General features: G+C 39.4%; 2 protein-coding genes across 2 annotated transcripts in view; one reads left to right on the top strand and one right to left on the bottom strand.

Moving 5' to 3' along the window:
* Positions 1-6,283, top strand: part of LOC139730957 (KIF-binding protein-like) — a 33,685-nt gene extending 27,402 nt beyond the window's left edge. Inside the window, exons 15-17 of the mRNA XM_071641838.1 lie at positions 1,372-1,428; positions 2,644-2,710; positions 5,939-6,283. Coding sequence (XP_071497939.1) covers positions 1,372-1,428; positions 2,644-2,710; positions 5,939-6,019 — 205 coding nt within the window. The 3' untranslated portion in view covers positions 6,020-6,283. The remainder of the gene's footprint in view (positions 1-1,371; positions 1,429-2,643; positions 2,711-5,938) is intronic.
* Positions 6,284-9,401: 3,118 nt separating this feature from the next.
* Positions 9,402-21,037, bottom strand: part of LOC139730968 (unconventional myosin-Va-like) — a gene marked incomplete at its 5' end in the record, with an annotated part of 101,268 nt that continues 89,632 nt past the window's right edge. The window contains 9 exons of the mRNA XM_071641848.1: positions 9,402-14,965; positions 15,630-15,804; positions 16,506-16,591; positions 17,346-17,417; positions 17,863-17,990; positions 18,639-18,789; positions 19,486-19,575; positions 19,990-20,141; positions 20,738-20,914. Of these exons, the coding sequence (XP_071497949.1) occupies positions 14,726-14,965; positions 15,630-15,804; positions 16,506-16,591; positions 17,346-17,417; positions 17,863-17,990; positions 18,639-18,789; positions 19,486-19,575; positions 19,990-20,141; positions 20,738-20,914 (1,271 nt within the window). The remainder of the gene's footprint in view (positions 14,966-15,629; positions 15,805-16,505; positions 16,592-17,345; positions 17,418-17,862; positions 17,991-18,638; positions 18,790-19,485; positions 19,576-19,989; positions 20,142-20,737; positions 20,915-21,037) is intronic.

Below are 21,037 nucleotides of genomic sequence, written 5' to 3' on the forward strand. Positions count from 1 at the left end.
TCCATTGTGAGGTTTCATTACTAAACCAAAGCCAAGGCTAATCCGAAACAGTACACGCATACCACACACATTATTGATATTGACATACCGGTACCGACGACTTTATACCAACTTTGTTATGTTCCGATCCGGCCCAACATACTGTAACACAGCTGACGCAGCAGACAATTGCCAATGAGATCAAAACAACCCGCCATATGGCTATGAGCATTGCAACTTGCTATACATGAAGTTTAGAGTTTTAATATTTCTTCATCAAAGCATATTTATAAATACCAAATATTAAAGAACGTAATATATGAATGATTTAAAATATTGTTATATAATATTTACAGACATTTTAAAATATTATTGCTTAGATTGCTGAAATTGGCACCATAGTGCAAATAAACAGAGACTGCAGCCAGATACGTACGTACGTACACCACACAGCTCTACTGTTGTGTCGCGACGGGGACCCGTAGGAGAGATTTTCATGCACATGGCTGTTGTGCGGTTTTGTGCGTGCACCCATTCGGCCCCATTCGGTAGGTATTCGGGCGTCCATGTTGAAATTACAGTGGACGGCTCGCACGGCTCTCGTGCCCCATCTGGTTTTCGCTGGTGCGCTGCGTAGCGTCGTGTTCGGCATTCGGTACGTACGGGGGTACAATAACGGGAGGAGCAGCTTGTCGTGCTTTTCTACTGAGCTGCGAATCGCCTGCGACGACCGATTGCCTTTAAATAAGCACTGAATTTACGTCAATGCAGAGCAGTTTGTCAATCAGTTGCAATGATAACATCTCGAAGGAAGAATTTCATGAATTTGAAAAACCAATTTATTAACCAAATAATGTACAGCTACATAAGTGGAGATGTAATGCATTCTCAGCTATTCACAATATTGTGCATGTTACCCCATTGTAAATACCTCATTTTCACTATAAAATGCTTCCCCACACTGGTGCATTATTTGTATACTCTCTGTGGTATTTAGCCCTCCCCCCCCCCCCCCCCCCCCCCCCCGCCCCCTTTCAGTTACTGTTGTAAAGAATATGAATCCTACTGATGATTCACCAGAGAAATTCATGTGGAGATTTTGAATTGTAACCCAGGCAGCTTTCATGAGAGGTAACAGGGGCTATCATTCACATAACCAATGCTTGTTTTTCTTTTAAAAAGTTCATATGAGTGACCACATCAAACAAATCATGATTCAAACTAAACAAAAATCAATTTGTTGCCAAAGGTGTTGAATACTATTTGATGCTTCAAGTGAAATCAGGAATGTCCTCCTTTGGTGAGAGGTATTCATTTTGTTGGGGATTCACAAGTGCATTTATATCATTTTCTCATGTTGTTTAGTTTTTTTTTTAAATCTTCTCCATTTAGATATTCCAAATTCATCACTCCACATACCCAGCAGCGGTTGGACAACCTGCAACAAAGGTGAGTGAATATCCTGTCACATTTTGGTCTTTACTCTTGCTTCTATAGGCAAGTCTGCACAGACCTGCACTAATTCATTGCCAGTGAAATTTTCTCTTTGTCCACACAGTGTACATGTATGTGAAGACAGACACTCTATTAGATATTGTCTTGAACTTCTGTAGTTTTAACCCTATTTCAACTGGACTATTTGAGACAAAGTTTTTACTGGGGGCGGTCAATAGTATACAAATAGTGAATGGTCACGAGTGCAATGGTACGAGATTTCGCACGAGGTGAAAGATAGAGGCGCTCTATTCAACGAGGCGAAGCCGAGTTGAATAGAGCGCCTCATCTTTCACCGAGTGCGAAATCTCGTTCCATTGCTCGAGTAAAGACCATACACTATTTGATTTATACAACGTCCAAGTAGATCTCTGGTCTAAGTAGGCCTACACGTAGAAGTCTATATATGTATGAAAAATATAGCCATACTTACATGTGGATCCACTGCGATTCTCTTTCTGGCTTGTGCAATCAGTGTAGATACAGACACGTACACTAGCACTTCGTAGGCCTACGTACGCGCATGCATGTACCGCACACGTACACTGCGCTAGCAGCAAGCATGCGATCCTCAATATGCAACACACAGTACACGCAGTACCGTACAATATCTCGAACCGTGGAATAAAATGGAAAAATCGAACCAAGTTGCACGCAAAAATAGAACCAAAATTGCACGGCGCGTTGAATGGAGTACTTATTGAATATCACGTCACCAACAATCCTCCAATCAAATTACAAGGATCTACTTGGACGTTGTATAAATAGGGTCATGTCACTGAAACTAGAGGCAAACTTTTCATGTTCTTTAGGATAACATAGAATTGTTGAACTTTTTTGGTTTCCTATGACAAGGACAAGGCTTTGATGTATTTATATCTGTTTACATGCTCTTGGCTCTTGTACAGTTGAACATGCTTGAGTCTAAGTTTTCTTTCATGCGTCGTAATGTATGTATGGATTCACTATCATGCTAATATTAACCTCATTAGTGCATATTTATAGTCTTGTTAAGCCTATATTTATATATTTCTTCAAACCCTATGCTGTATCATTTGCTGATGAGAAGCCATACCCATTAAATTTCTTAGTAAACGTACGTGTTTACGATTTGCTGAAAGAAGACAAACAAGATTTTAATGTGGTATTTATATTTCTTTTGCCCCACAGTCTGAATCACTACAAAGCAGTGGTGGATTACTGTAGTAAGCATCCAGACTGCGTGGAGAGGGTGAAGGTAAGTTAATGCGTCATGCATCACGCACTGAACAGCTTCTGTCTCTTACAGTCACTCATTTGAGTTTCTGCACCCTAACCCTTCGTCACACAGCCTGATTCTTCTTGATGTGGGCAAGAAGTCTGTAGTTGATTCAAAGGGAAAATTCTCCCTAAAAATCGATTTTGTGAATAGAAGCAGAAAATGAGAGGATCAGGCTAGTGAAAGTTTGAGCAAATTCTGATTTTAAAAAAATAATCAAGAAGTTACAATTTTTTGAAGTTGTTATGAATCAGGCACAAGATGGCATTCCTTGATGGAGCATTTGAGCTTTCTTTCCAATTGATCTATGCATAGAAATTCCTCAGAATCTCTCTTTTTTTTTCTATTTTTCATTGCTGATGACTGAGTATATTTTTTGTAGGTAAGGGTTTTATGAGAAAATATTTACAATGATTGCATTAACGATGTATGTACAATTGAGAATTTTACTTGATGGGAAAATGAAAATTTCTTATTTTATGGTACAGAGCGAAGTGGGACAGGAGCTGGTATCTAATATCACGCCACTTCAAGAAATCAAGTTTTTATCACATTTTGCTCAAACTCTCACTGTCCTGTTCCTCCAATCATTCGGGGCCATCCCACAAGACCGACACTTATGAGTCATACAGCCAACGAGTCCTGCAGCCAACGAGTCCTACAGCCCTCGAGTTCAACACTAGGCAAATAAAGCCCATGAGACTGACACTAGGTAAAAACAGCCTATGAGTTTGACAGATTCAACACAGGGTTTGATGTGTCGGTCTCATGAGCCTTGTTTGCTTAGTGTCGAACTCATGGGCTGTATGACTTGTGGGCTGTATGACTCGTAGGCGGTGTGACTCGTGGGTGTTGGTCTCGTGACGTGCACCCGATTATTCTGCTTCTGTTCACATAAACTCATTATTATTATTTCATGACGCAAATCTCTCGTTTGAAGAGGCTACACCCCCGTAAATAATGCCAGTGTATATCTTGGCAATCAATGACTTAAAAACCAAAGATATAAAACACCTGTTTTTTGACCCTGGCCTAATCTAAGCATCAGTCATCGCCACAGTGCCACGGGGGGGGGGGGGGGGGGGGGCACCGCGAGAGGAGGAGATTGTTTTGGTTTTGGCATGGGTGGATGTAGCTCCATGGTGCGTGTGCGTGTACGTGTGTGTACGTGTGCATTACACATTGTCAGCACTGGCAAACTGGCAATGCTCTCCTTCTTATTCCTGTATTTTCGTTATTTACGGGTCAATTTTTTTCGTTCGAAATGTAAAATGGATGACCATAGAATTTCTCAATAGAATATACAATTGAAAACTTTAGAAAGGATAGAGAAAATTGAGTTCACTTTGAATGGTCTGCCACAGGCAGATATCCTTATCATGCTCTTACGTAATACAACAGCTGCTGTAGTCATTAAACCCTGGCTTGGCCTCCAGGTTTGTCACGCCTGAGTAGAAAGTTAATTTGCAATGAACAAATACTTCGACTCCCAACTCCCAAACGAAAAATCTTTAGCGAGGTATAGCACCCCATCAGCTTCGTGGAAGTGGGGTCTCGCCGCAAACGAGGGATTGATGGCATGTCTTTTTTTTTTTTAGGGTGGATTTCCCGTTAAGGGGAATCTTTCGATTATTCTTGAAGGGGGAAATCCATCCTCCATGTTCAAGTTGCCTCTGATAAGCAGAGTAGAAATCAACCTACAACATAACAACAGTTACAGGCTCACTTAAACTTACAGAAAAGTTTGAATGCCAAAGTTGCATGTATTCCATGCTGCAGAGATATTTGCTCACAACTACACATGCATATGCAGAATATTGTATATGCCGAAAATTTCAGTAGGTTTTTAGGTTTTGTGAATCTCGCTAGTCAGATAGAAAGAATACTTGGTGCACCGTTAAGCCTTCTACCACCCAACGTTCTATCGCCACGGAAGCCTTTCGTAAGTCAGTTCTTTTCATGAATTTAAAGACGCGCAAAAATATTGACTGTGATACATGAATGTGAGGTGCACAACTGAGTACATACATTTCTCTATTCATCACTGCATGACAGGATTGCAAATTTAACCACTTGCAAAATTGTTGAAAGTCCCAATTCACAAAAATTAGACTCGCTAAATATATGACGCATGTAGTACGTAGATGAGGGGATAATGCCATTACTGTATAATTTCTCTCTTTTTTTTCACAGGGAATATTTTGAATTATTTTTTCTCTTGTAAGCAAGTTAGCATCTGCAGTTCTCATTTTTACACTTATCAGGGTCAAAGAAAAATACAGATCTAGTGAATGTTTGTGTGCACATCAGTCATGTATATCATCCAAGAAAGAAAGACATCAGGCTCCTAAAATTCACACCAAATTTCACCCCACAAGTATCTAATGAAGGGGAAAAAATTGCATTAGACAAAATTTCTGACGTGCCTATGTTTTCAGTAAGAAATACAAATTTGCACAAATTTCACAGTGGAGGTTTCATCCAGACCAGATGATTGTTCCTTTGCCCTTTTCAGCATCTGTCTTGGAAGTCCTTAAAGGGATGGTAGAGCTTTGGTTGAGGTGTGGATTCAAATTTTAACTTTTTGTGAGATAAATAGAAACCACTTCTGAAATATGAAAGTGCATACAATTCTCAGAGGAATTCAAAGTTTCGATTGATAAAAATCAGTTTTGAAACGGCTGAGATATCAAAAAACAATTAGTAAAACAAAGTGGTCCTGATAAAAGGGGGTCCCACCTCTTATTAGCACTTCTTTGTTTTGGGATATGTCATATCTCAGCTGTTTCAAAGTCGATTTTCATCAAATACATGTATTAAATTCCTCGTAGAATTATATGCACTTTCATATTTCACAATAGGTTTCTCATGATCTCAGAAAAAGGTACGAAACCTGAAGCCCCATCTCAACAAAAACTATACAGTCATCCTTGCCTAAGTCTAATCTATTTGGACTGAAGAAATAGCTTTGACTTTGAGGAAATTTGGCTTATTAGGGGATAAAATCAATAGAATATAAAGAGAAGAGGACTTGAAACGACCTCCGACTTAAGCAATTATACTGCTTATGTGAGGTCAACTTAAGCATGGTTGACTGTACCATCCCTTTAAAGATTTTATCAAGTCAAAGCCAGATTCAATTTTCTGAAGGCATCCATTTTCAGTGTCTTGACGTTTCTGTTTGTTTTATGTTTTTCACCCGACCAGGAGGAGGTGGATTTGTGTAAGGAAATGGTGGAACTCATTCCTCTGAGGATCCTCAACATTCGGGGTGAGGTGCAGCTGTGATTGCCATGGCAACAGCGAGCACTATTGCATCTGGAGATTTTTATATTTATTTAAAAATGTATTTATTTCAAATCACGCCCCTTCAACGAGTGTGGGAAAGTTGTTAAGAAAGTGCTCAGAATTAGTGTGATAGAGAACATTGAAATGAATAGAAGAGGGGTGTACTTACACTCGCAGTTTGTGTACCTGCACGAGTGAATGTGGTATTTGTGAAAGGTTTGAGCTGTGAGACAAATCAATCAAAAAATGATATAAGTACTTAAAAAGCCAAAATATGAAGCATAGGAGATGGTTAATCTCTCAGCCTTTTTTTCACTTTTTACTGGGAGACAAGGCAGCCACAAATTGCAATGATGTACGAGATGCATTGTTCAAGTCAATTTCCATCATTACTGATAGTTGCATTGTATGTAGACTGTATAGATACAACCCAAATGACCCACAGAAGCCAGTCCTCATTCCTCCTTGTCCACTTTTCCCAAATATTCCCCCTTTTTTTTTAATATAAAGATTTTGCTAATATAATTCCACATTCTGCAATCCCCAGTGTTTGCTTTTGCCAGTTTATGTATCTGTATGTATCTTTTGGAAAAAAAAAATGCAGGTAAATACGAGTGTGTTTTGTGTCACAGCATTTCCTCTTGAGATCAGACTAATATCTAAAAGTGTAGCAAGATGTATTAGTGTGGATAAATGTTGAATACTGATAAACCTCTGCACTGTATTTTAGTGACTTTTTGAGGCTCTAGGAATGTGTCTGTGGCTGTAAGCTAACTATGCAATGTTGTGATACCTTGGTAGCTCCCAAACCTACAAATCAACAAATGTTAGGAAGTCCAAAAAGTAGTGCTCGAGTGTAGATAATTTATCCAGCTTTAGATTCGCAGTGTATCACTGTGCGAATGCATCCTCTAAGAGACGTTCCAGTCAGACCAAAAGAGAAAGATGTCAACAATACCGGTAGTTTATTTTCAATGTACATAAACAAACTAGGCCCACTTCTGGTATGAAGTTCCAAAGTTTGATGTCATAGCCATTCATCGCCATGGAAACTGGCTCTAAACAAACTCACCTGGCCCAAGTGTTTATGTGTGCACCTCGTTCCAACCCAAGCTTTGTTAACAAGACTGTGACATCATCAATTCGGTACTCTATAATGTCCGTCATATTTACTTAAAGTCCGTTTGTCCGACTCAGGGAGGCTTATAATTAATTTACTGACAATAGTGTTTGCTTTCTGCAGATCTATTTACAGTCTATCATGTTTAAATTCATGCTATGAATACTTTGTGAAAGGAGGATTGACTTTCCAAAGTAATGATCCATCTGAAAATTGATATTGTCTCACATTCTAAAGAATTCTGTGAAACAATATCTATGATAATGATACAACTCATTATTTGTATTGTCAGTAAATTGCTTCTGGAGATGGGAGATTCACTGTGTGGGGCATCAACATTTCTTGTGGTGCAAATGTCTAATATGAAATTATGGATATGTTTCTGATGTAAGTGTAAAATATATGCCATGGAGTTCTTGTGCGCCCCCTCCATTTTTTTGATATCCCCTTTTGTCAGCCTATGATCAGCTGACCTGATGAATATTTGCACTTTTGTGTTGACAAATTTCCTCCTAGTAGAAGATTGCAGGTGTGATGGTTCTACATGCATTTGAAAAAAAAAGAACAAAAACAATCATTCTCTCCCCCCCCCCCTTGTACTTTGTTGCTCTCTTTCCGTGAGGACTACTTAAAGGCCCAACTAGCCCCCTCTTCAGACGCAAGCCAGTTTATACCAAAACTTGATAAAGAAACGACGTATAAAGAATCATCGTATAGCTGACAGACTGTTCATACGCTAATCTTGACCATTCTGGAAAACGTATAGATGTGCAGTTTCTCACTGCACATACTGTAATGGTCATGAGTGACAGGTATAGGGTCACCTTTCGTGTGTGCTCCCATTAAGCCCCACCCAGTTATACCGTTCTATGGTCGCCATACGTTCAGACGCATAATGGGCATGATGGAATGTTGATTCGTTATTGAGTTCTAGTTCGAAACGATACTCTGACTGTCGTTTGCTATACGTTGTTCGTTAGTCACCATTCAGACGTATAAATTCATCGTATAGCTATACCGTTTTGGTATAGCTATACCGTTCTAGTATAAAATTTTTGCATCTGAACACCCTGATAGAATGGGATTCATGGGTGATCTGATTGAATCAATCTTCATTTGCACAAATAGTGCCAATCCCCTTTAAAAAACCACTAATAGTGCCCGTCGGGAAGTATGTGTATTGAAGCGTACGCTCGTCAGTAAGGCTGCGTTCACATAGAAGTATACGGTATTCGCTATTCGCTATTCGCTATTCGCTATTCGCTATTCGCTATTCGCTATTCGCTATTCGGGCACCCAGTACACCATCACCCGCACCGTCAACTCACCATCCCATGCAGTGAGGATTTCTTCCTCCTACATCTCAGCAAATCTTATTAACAATTTCTAAACTGCGTCAGAATGTCAGTCGACATGCTTTTTTTTCGCTAATGGGCAAATCCAGACCAAAATTGTCAGTATTTCATAAACGAGACACGGTATACGCTGCAAGAAAATCGAACAAGCTCGATTCCCACTATGCTATACTATTCTGAGCTATTCGGTACTTTCGAATAGTGCCCTCTTATGTGAACCGGTGTTAGGAAATCCTATCGTTCGATTCAAGCTATTCGCGTGCCCTCGAAAACGAGCACTGAATACCCGAATAGTATATTTCTATGTGAACGCAGCCTAATGGTCGACTCCAGTCAGTATTCTTTGGCTGTGTGTGTGTAATGACATAAGGGATTAGTGATCAAGCTGTACACAATTTGTTACTGCTCCATTGTATTCCCATGCTTCAATCACTGGAAACACGTTTTTTTGAATGTCAGGCTGTTTTTAAGGTGGCAAGAATTTAACCACTTTAGGATTAGATAGATAGAAAAGTTCTTGATCTTACCATTTTCAGTTTAGTGTGTGGAAAGATTTCTGCAGGTGTAGAGCTTGTAAAATAGTGTAGAAAAGATGAACATGTATGCTGTTATTGTTGTGTTTATGACTGTCTATGATGCTATCATGCTACTTGTGTGCAATTATATCGAAGGCTGTGTGCTTTTCATGAAGAAAGTATGTATTTTGTATTTTCTTCTTTGTATATGGGCAATGTATCAAAGCTTGTGATTCTGTGTGGCTGAATTTGATTACGGAAGAAAATTGTTTCCAAAGCAAACTTTTTTTCCAAACCCAAATTGAATATTTTAATCTAAAAACTACTAGTCGTTGCTGTAATGAGATCTCCAGCTGTCTGAAAGCAAAAAGCATACACACCATGACCAGTCGTAGTTTGCTATATTTATGTGCATTTATTGGTTTCTTATCTCCTTCTCTCTCTCTTCTTTTCTTTTCTTTTTTTTTACTGTAAAAACAATTTGTCAAACATATACACCACATATAACGTGACCAATTATAGCTGCTATACATGATCTCTGCTTTCATACGATATCTACACCACATGAATCCAATTCAAAGTCAATCGAAGAAAAAAGAGAAATACTTCTTTTTTTTCTCCCAACATATAGAGTAGCTCCAGAAAAAAAAAAAAAAATGTCTTTGAATATGTATATAGTGCATTTGGTAATATACTCTGCAGGCAGTGTATAAACACTGTATGCAATGAGTCATTGCAACCTACATTAAGCTCTGGAGAATGTGACATTGACTTCAAACAACTAATTCCATCCGCTAAAGCCAGTAAGTACACATGACATTGACACATATTTCATTTCATCCTCACCTTAGTTAATCACCACCCATGATTTACAAATATATTAATATCTCTATTAAGTGACAAAACAAACAAAAAAATTACTTAGAACATTTCATAGTAACATAAATCTCTACAAGTTGTCAGAAATTCCCTATTATCATAAATGTGGCTACATCTGTCACAATTCAGCAAAAGAATAACATAGGACAAAATCTTCTCGTACACCAACAACAGGTGCACATTTTGCAAGAAATACTTGGTAATAAGTTCACAGAGATATCTTGATATGCTTCATTTTGATATATCTATTCAGCTCAGAACTATACTTTGATGTCATATGTACCCGCATGATTCCCCCACTCGAGATTGGCACATGGAAATGGCATTGAGAAAATGAGCTCTCTGGTAGGAATCACAACTGGTCACATGATCAAGGGAAAGGATCCTACTGGACGACAGTTCTCACACATCACATTCAAACACCTGACCATGCTCAGGTCACCTAGGCAAAGCCAGTGCCATTTTACAAAGGAAAAAAAAAAAGAGGGTGAAGTGATACCTTGCCAGTGAAGAGTTCTAATGCGGGACAAATAATTTCTGGGCCAGTCGCACTGGCACACATAGCCACCATGACTAGATTCAACTTTTGATGAATGCTTGTAATACTGAGAAACTAAGATGCGTAATTTATCGCTGTGTAATTATTTTCTGTACATGCAGATGGACATATCAAGTTTCAACTGTGCATGCAAAGGCAGTAAGCATGTACATGTAATAATTTTTTCCTCTTTTTGTGAGCTCAGTATTACCAACTACTTTGATACTGTCACCATTTCCAGCGCTTGATTCAAACTTTGCACTTTCAGTAGTCTGCCAGTCAGACCATACACAAATGTTAAATGCAGAATATTTTTGGACCGAGTACTGCTTTAGTCACAAGAAAATTTCATAATACTATTATACACAGGTTGCGGCATTACAGCACAGTGTTGCTAGTGCAATACCACATAGAGTAAGCCATCAAAGCTATGCCGTCTATGATAAGGTCATCAAAATACCCAGTTGGATGAAGAGATATTCACATAAGTCTTGCAAGCTTGTATATATTGCCCATAATATCTCAACACAAGGAGAGGTACAGGTTATAGCAGGTATGCCAACAAATCCCTTTAATCCCATACATCTAACAATGTTCCAACAGCACTGAATCAATATCATTTCACTGAATACAGGTACCAAAATCCAGCAAAAGTCATGTGAAATCTGTGACACGCACAGAACAAAAATGAAAATGGAACGAAAATTTACTACATGTAAATCCGCAACTGTCTCGCCACTACACACAGTCTGGGCATGTATACCCATTACATATATCTTCATAATTTTCAGGAAAATGATAATGAGATGGCATAGGCACTACATCACTGATTAAGATACATGGCTACAAAGTTGAAATGGCCATCATCTTTTTATTCTACGATATAAACTAAAACGCGCTCACATGATGGCTCAGGCACTATAATATCTTGGTATCTGGTTCACACAAATTTCTCCGTTAACAGCAGAATTATCACGCTCTTCATTCAAATAAATACAATTCAGTGGAATACTATGTATACATAAGTCTATTTCCATCTATATCTCCCTACATGCAACCACAAAGTGCAACATCTTTACTAGGGGGGGGGGGGGGAGGAGACAAACAAATATTACTTTGGGGTGCATTACCTGTAGTAATCAATTGTATCACACAGTCACTCATACTGGTAATTTCACATGACAATACAAAATCATATCTTCAACAATAATTATTATTTTTTTCTTTACAAAAATACTCTGCCTTAACACAACCAAATTTGACACACTTTGATAGTTAAATCTCTTCCAAAGATTTGTAGCACAGTGCCTTCTTCCTATTGTATATCGTCTATTTTGTGTACTTTCTACTCTTTTTCTGTATGCTCCTCCCATACCACTGTGCTCATCCCCGCAAATTTCACGAATCTCTCCAGCGTGAACAACAAACGGAAAGTTCGTCTGCCGCACCGTTATCTGGAACACATTCATTCGTACGCACAGACCGATGAAACTATCTGTGAAAAGAATATCATCAATACTATGTACAATGGTTTGGAATGCATCTGTGCATATCATACACCACGTGTCTACGTCTATTACACCCATTGAGCGACTTTTTGTTCGGTTCTTTCTCAGCTGTATGGAAGCACTTTTAAGAGAGTGGCACGGAGTTCTGTTGCAAGTACAACATTGACCATTTCGACACAAAGCAACATACCACAGAGAACAGATGTCATGTCAAAACTGCTACAGAATATTTCCCACTTCTTAAAAACAGGCATTATGAACGATGCCCCACCGAATGATGACAAGTACAGTAACTGATTTCCATGGTGTTTTTTTTTCTTGATAGATTCTCCTACCAGCAGTCTAGAAGGTACGAGTGAAATACCAAATGCATTATGAAATATGCACACTGGAGAATATACATGTATACCTGGCATACAGTGATCTTCATCAAATGAATACTTGTGTATGGGTATGAATCACTTAGGCAACCTTCACATTGCCAATTTTTCTCAATTTTCTTAAATACAAGGATACTAGTTGACACAAAGTTAGTTTTAAGAGCCCCTTATTCTCTTACATGGCATCTAAGAGCAACAAGAGCTTCCTTCAATGATACACTAGCACATTATATCCATATGTGGTGTTGTATCCATTGTGTTCTGTATGCAGAGGAGACTTAAAGTGCAAAGACTTAATACACAACTAAACCCTTCAGCAGTGCAGGGAAGGGGAGCAGTCTGATATTGTGCCCCATCCAAGTGGCATGACATAAACCTTTGTAAAACATATATGTTGCTCATGCGCACGTTTGCCAAATAAAATGTATAACCCCTTTGTTTCTGACATCCTGGTGTGCCATGCACCAACCTTATGAGGAATTACAATTACATCTCGGAGGCAGCGAGCTAAAAAGTTGCATGGGTGGTTAGACATATGTTCCAGCATGTACTCCGGCACCAACAGTGTGTGCAAGAGCCTCTGTTCTTAGGAAGGTTTTCTTTAACCCTTGGTATCCCACTGTCATTTTGTCCCCATATATCTGTCTTTTCTTTTGGTTGGAATAATGAGTTACATTGATGATGATAGTGCATTTTTTCCTTGCCAAATGTAACAACCTACTTTCTTCAATTACCTATGCACCTAACAATAACACAATATTTGTTTTTCTCTCTCTCTTCAAGTACCAAAACAAGATTAGCTACCAAACTCCACAATCATTGCCATCTTTTTGCAACACAACCGGTTGAAAAGACAAAGAAACCTGAACACCACTGACCCCTCAATTGCTTTAAAGCCATCGTTCAAGATGTAATAATGGCGAATCGCATTTGGCCAATGATGTCATCCCCACCACAATGGACTTTCATCCTCAAACTCATTCCAGTTGCTACGACAACATCAAATATGGGATCATGCTCTACATCGGTGATTAAGATACGACATTCTCACTACGTCATGACGTAACTTATAACACACAAAGTGCTACCAAAATCATATAAAAGCAACTTTCCTACACCTTGGCAAACTGGCGGATGGCTTTCTGCACAATCCATCTAGTCTCATAGGTCCCACTGATAACGACAACCAAATGTTACTCAAAGAGTTCAACCCCCTTCCTCATGCATTAGAAAAGTATGTGCAGTGAATACCCCCAGGTAAATTACCTCCCAAAAAGTACATCCATCGAGAGTAGTACTATTTGGCTTTACAGATATTATTTCATCACATTCTCTATTTTTCTCTCCTTCTTTTGCCATAAGGGTCTACACACGTTTGGTCTTTAGTACACACTGCTGGAACATGCGTCCATCCATATATTTGGATATAAACTTTGTGGATGACCTTTGCAAACTTTGTAGCAAAACATTTGAACATTTGATAATTGGGATTGGTGCATGATTGTCATTCTTTTTACTTTTCTTCTGTTTTTGCTCACTATACACAGAGAAAAAAAAGCTTTTAATGAAGAACTATAATGACAAGTTTGGCTGCACGGATGCCATTTTGAGATGCTTTTTTGTTGTTGAGACTTTTAACAAATATCCATTGCACTTACACCAGATGATTTTAAGATACAACCAGACATGATGATTTTCTATCAGTCATCAGTAACACACGTTACATACACACATGAAAGATGAAAGAGACGGATGAAGATGTGATATTCAACATGAATACATAACAACATCGATGAACACTCGAACAAACCAGGATCACTTATTTCTCTATGTAAGTGCAGAATTGTACACATGTAGTCGCAAAGTGGTACACAGGAAGCTCTTACAATACTTCCACTACAATATTCCTGATTCCTTTAAAATCTAAGCAGGTTGTCACTTTTTTGTCGATACTACTGTCAGTTTGGGAGCAGAACAAATACAGCCAATATCATTCCAACACCAACAACATTATGCCATGTGTTGATGTGAGTGCTACACATTTGCTCATAAAGAGTGAAAGAGAACTATCACAGGAACTGAACAGAAGGAATCTCGTATACACGACAGATTTTTCCCTGCATGATCTTTAACACTACTAGGAGAAAGTGTAGCAATATCACCACCTGTCTCATGTAAAAGTGGTCCAGTGACCTTGTACTATTTTCTGTGGCTGAAATAAGCAGGTGCCGGTACCCTCTCTTGACCAAAGCTTTCACTGCATGGCAACTTGGGAGCAATCTAGTTGGGAAGTAGAATACACCAATTTTTACATTGAAAGAGTAAGGTAGAGCTCTCCAATTCCACAAAAACAAACGAGATGAAAAAAAAAATGAAACCAATGAGACACTCGCGGTTTCCCAGCACGCTTCTCAGTGTCTCTTGAGGAAGTCAAGCTGGAAGGTTTCGGGAATGGTGATCTCATTCAGCTCCACGCTCGACGGGTTGTACGGGAACGTGACGGGGAATGTGTGCTTGGCGTCGATCAGGAGCTGCGACTCTCGCTTTGGGTCGTCCCGCGTGCCGAGGCGCGACTGGACCTTCCGGATGAACGCCACCTCCGTTCGCTTCTCGTACTCGTCCGGCGTGTACAGATTAAGGACCTTGATGATCTGGTTTAGGAGGCGAAGGTGGACCAGACAGTAAAAGGTGAACAGTGAATTTCATCAAAGGCATATAGCTAAGGGAACATTGTGCGAGTTGCCACTGTGGTTGACTTGTACAAGGATTGTAGCCACAAAAACTCATGAATTTTCACATACTCATAAAACATAACTGCTGTATCGCAATTAGGCTTGTCATATATATTACACAATCCTAAACAATGTTTACATTGTATTTTTCTTAATACCAGTAACACTCACTCTCAGGATAATGCTGTGGCTTTTGAAAGAGTTGTTAGATTTGACATTATGCACATAAAAGAAATACATGTTCACATACATGTTTACTGGATTTTTTTTTTTTTTAAATGCATTTGTTCATGCAATGAATCAATAATTGTTCTAAAAAGTACAAGATAAGGAAGAAAGTAATCATATATGGAGAACAGAGATATTCTCCCACAAGATATATATGATATGGTGAGGATGTGGGGTGCAATTGTCCAAGGTATCAATCAACCAGAGGGGGATAGAAGGAACATAGAGCAGAAGTAGAAGAGAAGGAAATGAAAGGAAGGAGAGACAATGGCACAGACTGCAATGGATTGACAGAAGAGGAAGAGATGACTGTAAGATAGAAAGGAGGAGAGATGGAGAGGAGAGTCTGGCCTACCTGCGTGACTGTCAGCTGTGTGCACGTGTCGCAGATGATGCTGACGTCGTCATCGGTTCTCTTCTTGACCTGGAGGAGCTGCGCGACCTGCACCAAAGGTTCAAGGGTCGTTTCCATGGTCTTGTCGTAGATACGGCTTGATCTGAGCCACTCTTCAAGCTCACTAAGGTTGTACCTGTGATAAGTGGTTCAAAAAGTTCAAAAGAGGCAACATATTTCAGTTCCAAGTGCAGACACTGTATTTCAACAACAATGTAAATCTGATTGGTCGTCACAATGAGAACTAAACAAGAACTACGTTATTCCCCAATTCCAAAAAAGTTCTTGTAGAAGTATGACAATCAAGTGGAAAACTGTTTTATGACATTTCTGAAAACTGAATGCAATGATGTAGGCCTGATAACACAAAGATCCACTCAACGAAGAATGATCCTACATGTTATTACCCATCAACTGTCTATGAAATTACACATCATCAGACTGGCAAGGTTTGAAAATGCCACAGGAAACAAGCACAATCCCAGTGTGAGTTAGTGTTTACAACAGAAAAGCAGCACAAAATGTTTATAGGTATCATCACATCCATGAAATGTCTGACAATGACCTTAAAAATCTAAAAGATATCATACTACATCCCCCATCTCTCCCCCCCCCCAAAAAAAAAAAAGAAGAAGAAGAAGAAGAAGGAGAAGGAGAAGAAGAAAAAAATCAAAACACTCACACGCATGTAAGAAAATTATTTTACAAGAAATGTTCATACAAGAATTGTACCAGATTGAATATTCTGTGATATCGATCATAATGAACTTCCATACACAGACAACCAAAGCTGCCGCGATGAGCTTTATACTGTTTCGAGTTGCCTTGAACACAAACCTTATCTGGACGCCCTTGGACCAGTGGCACATGTCTTTCCTGAGGAGGATGTTGTTGATAGTACTGGCTACAATGAGATACAGGGACTGCATGCAAAAGACAAAAATAAAAACAGTAATCAGAATATACAATGTATGAATCAAATTCATGACACAGTCAATTCGACAAAAATATCACTGACTGGTAGGTTATACACAACTCTAGTAGAACTGGCAGCTGAACTGACACTTTCCGATTAAAGCTTTGGATAGAAAAGAGTATCTGTTTTCCCAAGTTTGCTAGCACTGTGCTTCACATGCACATAAAGCAAAACTCCTGTGAAAAGAACATTAACTGCAAGAAGTAGATGCCTGATATTAAACACAACTGTCAAAGAATGAGTGTAACAGTAGTACCTGCCTTTGAACTAAAAATATTTCATTCTCTTAGCATATTTGTTTTCGTTAAGATATCTGTAGTACACACTCCTACCTAAGGAAATATATCTAGTGATGCTGTAAGAACTTCTAAGACAATTTTTCATTTTTTTTTTCATAGACTGACTTATATTTTCTTTTCTTCCGTGCTTATTATAGTGCTATCTGGAATTAGAAGGGTATTCACAACAACCCAAAATACAGACCCTTTAGGGAGCATGCCTTTCACTTGAATTCTTACAGAAGGGGACACAATGATACACCGAGCATTCCTCAAAGTCACATAAAAAATCTTAAATCCATTCGGGAAATTCACGTAACTCTTGAAGACAGTTCATTAAGAATATGTTCAAATGCATATGTCACATCTATCAAAGTCTCTCTGTTACCCTCGGCAACGGGAGAATCATGCATATCTCCTTACCTGTCTTGAGACCTGCTTGACTAGTTCAGGGTCCATTCCATGGACGTTCATTACTGTCAGGTATGACCCCAACTGGCAAGAGACAAACAAAACAAACAAACAAATTATAACAGTGATGATAATGACAGTGAAAGTGGTGATGATGATGATGATAAAGATGGTGCGAGTGATTGTTATCAAATTCAAGAATTCATTTTGACATGATGAATCTTTGAGCAATCTTGAAGTGATTGCAATTCCAAGTTGATCAGTCTGACACTCATCACTCAGTTGCTCACCACACCTTCCACAGCCTCAAACATGCTTTCTCTTAGTCCCACTCTTATAATTCAACGCATTTCCACTCTGGCCACTTGCCACAATCACGTCTACAAGTCACAAGCAATCACTAACCACAAAGATCATGATATAATATGTCAAAAGTGCAAGGGACCTCTGTATGCTGTAGCATCATTAAAGAAAGTTTGTGACAACATCGAAGACACCGGTTCCTCAAACCAGAATGAGAGCTACGTACCTGTTTGATGAGAGAGTCTATGGAGACATTCTTGATCTCCCGTTCGCGGAGCGTGGAGTTGCGACCCCTGACCCCAGTGGGCTTGCTGCTGACGAGACCTGCCATCTCTCCTTCCAACATGGCACCCACTGTGGGGGGAAACAAAAGGACAAAGGGAGGGTGAGGATACCTCACTTCACCCTGTTGCGTCCATCCACATATTCTCACATTCCAGATATTCCTGCTCAGCAAACCCCTTCCAACATACCAACCACATAACATAGATATCTATTGTACAACCTAAGAAGAGCAAATGCTAGCACTAGAATGAATTTTCCCCAAATTTTGGCAGAAAGAAGAAGAATATCACCGAAATTCAACATTTTTCTCAGTGCATGAGGCAACTTTAGTGACTGTGCTGTTGTGTGGCTCTGTTTACAAGTAAATGTACTTACTGATAGTGACTCTAACAAGGCAGTATTTGCTGCATAGGGATGTACTGTCCCAAGGTGGTATACACTAATTTCTTGTTACTCTGAATCCTTTTTTCCCACATTTCTTGGAAACAAACAAGCCCCCTTTCATCAATAAACTCCAGAACAAATTCACCACCTCTCAAAACTTATTAAATCTCTCCCCAAAGAAAAAAACTCTATAGAAAATGTACTATTACTCACAAAACAAAATATAACAAAATAAGATAATAACATAAAATCTAACAGGATTACTGAGCTAATTTTTTTTTCCTTTCCTGCTGAGTGGAGGAAAGGTAAAGCACAAGATGTCTCAGGACATACCAATCATAGGCTGGACCTTGTTCTCAATGATGCGGATCAGCATCTGGTAGATGTGGATGCCCAGGTCGTTCATCACATGGCGGTACTCCGAGAGGTCAAAGTTCCTCAGGCAGTGATCGTTCTGGCGCTCCGTGTTTTTCGAAGAGAAGTTCTGAAAAGATGCCGGGGACAGAGACCAGGAGATAATGTGAGCGCAAGAAGGTCACATCATGTCATTCATATTTCAGTGACTTCTCATCAAATACAACTCATAATTTTACTCATTCGTAACTAATACAATGTTAAGACATTTAGACTCGTCATGCTAGTCAAACAACTACTTGACATGTCTTGTTACAAAAAAAAAAGTAGCTCATTGGAAAATTTCAACCTTTTAAGATAGTATTGATGGAGGAAACAAGTCAGCATTCAATCCCATATTGTAATTTTGAGATCTTAATGTGAAAAAAACACTTAAAAACTGTACTCTCTTCACTAAAAGAGAGCATTTGCCTACTGAAGTCTTTATTGCTTGTTAAAGAACAATCTTACCGAGTGTTTCATCATTTTAAACTGCTCTGCCAGGTACATCTATATGGTACACCTTCTTAAAAATGGTAAGAGCTTTCATCTAATGAGCCCTCTGAATGAAGTTAACATTCAAGTCAAGTCAGAATATTTTAAACTTTGCCCTTCCCCCTCCTTTAACAATGACACTTGTTGCAAGATCAGCAAAACATGCAAACAAGCAATCAAATCAGACTGTAAAACCTAAAACCCATGACAATTCAGAAAAATGAACGTCAGTGCCATGTGAGCGAGTGCTTGACAACCTAGAGTTTGGGGAGGAGATGCTAATCTGTCTTACCTCTTCCCCACTGTACTGCTTGAGATTATGGAGAAGTCTTGTCGTGTTGGTCAACCAGAATGACACATACTCAAAGTCCTCAAAGTGTTTCTGCGTGGTTTGGGCAAGGAGAATTCAGCACGATGAGACAAAGACACACGGACAGACACACAAAAATAAACAGAGAGGAGAGAAAAAAAGAAAGAAGAAGAAAAAAACATTGATTAATTTCATCGTCCATCACGACATATCGAGAAAGAGGATAACACAACAATGTAACAAGGGAGAGTCTTTCTACACGTAGATTAACATACGGAATTGACACACGTTTTCAGTTGATTTAATGGTGTAGACTGTCACTCTGAACCAGTGGATTGCATTTAACATAAAATATTAAGCAACCAGCATAGAACATGCAAAATTTACTGTTCAAATTCAGAGAGGATGATATAGAGGAAAGGGGAAAACAAAGACAGAATAAAGAAGAAGAGAGAGAGAGAGAGATAAGGAGGGATAGCCACTGACCTTGACTGTCTTCTTGATGCCGTTGATGACCCCTGTTAGGAGGGCCTTGACCTTCCTATCATCATTGACGTAGTCAGCATGGCGGATACACATGAAGATGATGTAGGCTGGAAGGCCTGGGAGGTGACCCTCTGCACTAACTGGTACAAAGTCTGTGGAGATAGAGGGAAACGGGGTTTAGATACTAGAAGGATGTGCACTCATTTACTTTATAAAGTCTGGTGTATTTCCTTTTTTAGGAGCTGATGTTAGCCTTTGATCGTTAAGAAAAGAAGATGAGGAAGTGAGATATACATCAAACATTGGATTTTAATGTCAGTGTAGAGGTGTGTTTGGAAAGAGAAATATAATGCTAGACCTAGTGAAAAAAGAGAAGAGAGAGACACAGATAAGAAAAAAAAATGGATGAAGGGAAGAGAGAGCTTTAAAATAGACTGACATATAGACCACTGGAACTGTAATAGAAAAAGACAACAGAAACTGTGCATCGCGTGACACAGCAAAAGAGACAGAAGAGGGTTTTCAAGGAGTCTATGTGTGCACTTCACTTCCAAGTCTTATCTGTAACATATCATTATGGTGGGACAGGAAATCTGAATGCACATCTCTGTCAGTTGACATTGATGTTGAATCAGATATCTTGACTCTCTAACCCACTGGTAGGCGACCTTCCCTCCAAGACGGATGAAAGAAGATACAGGGAGGTGTGTTGGGTGTTGGTCCTGGCCCCCCCACCCCCATGTCTCACCTATGACCACCAGCTTGAGGAGTTTCTGCTCATCCTCCGCCTTGTACTCCAGCATGCCCATCATCTCCTCCCGCTCCTTGACCCGGACGTTGGGCTGCAGCGCCGTCTCCGTCACCTCGCTGTACTCCGAGGGCACGCCCGACATGTGCGAGTCTGGGATGTTGTTCGCCGTGGCAACTGTGTGGAGGGGGATGCACACAGGTGGGAGGGAGGGAGGAACGTGCATGTGGATGATGAATGATACATCAAGCCTACGATGCCCCACAAAAAGCCCCCATGCTCTCAATGCGATGGTGCATA

The sequence above is a fragment of the Diadema antillarum genome, unplaced genomic scaffold (genome assembly GCF_040938485.1).
Source record: "Diadema antillarum isolate AM-2024a unplaced genomic scaffold, OU_Dant_1.0 seq00000345_RagTag, whole genome shotgun sequence".
In the NCBI taxonomy this organism is placed as follows: domain Eukaryota; kingdom Metazoa; phylum Echinodermata; class Echinoidea; order Diadematoida; family Diadematidae; genus Diadema; species Diadema antillarum.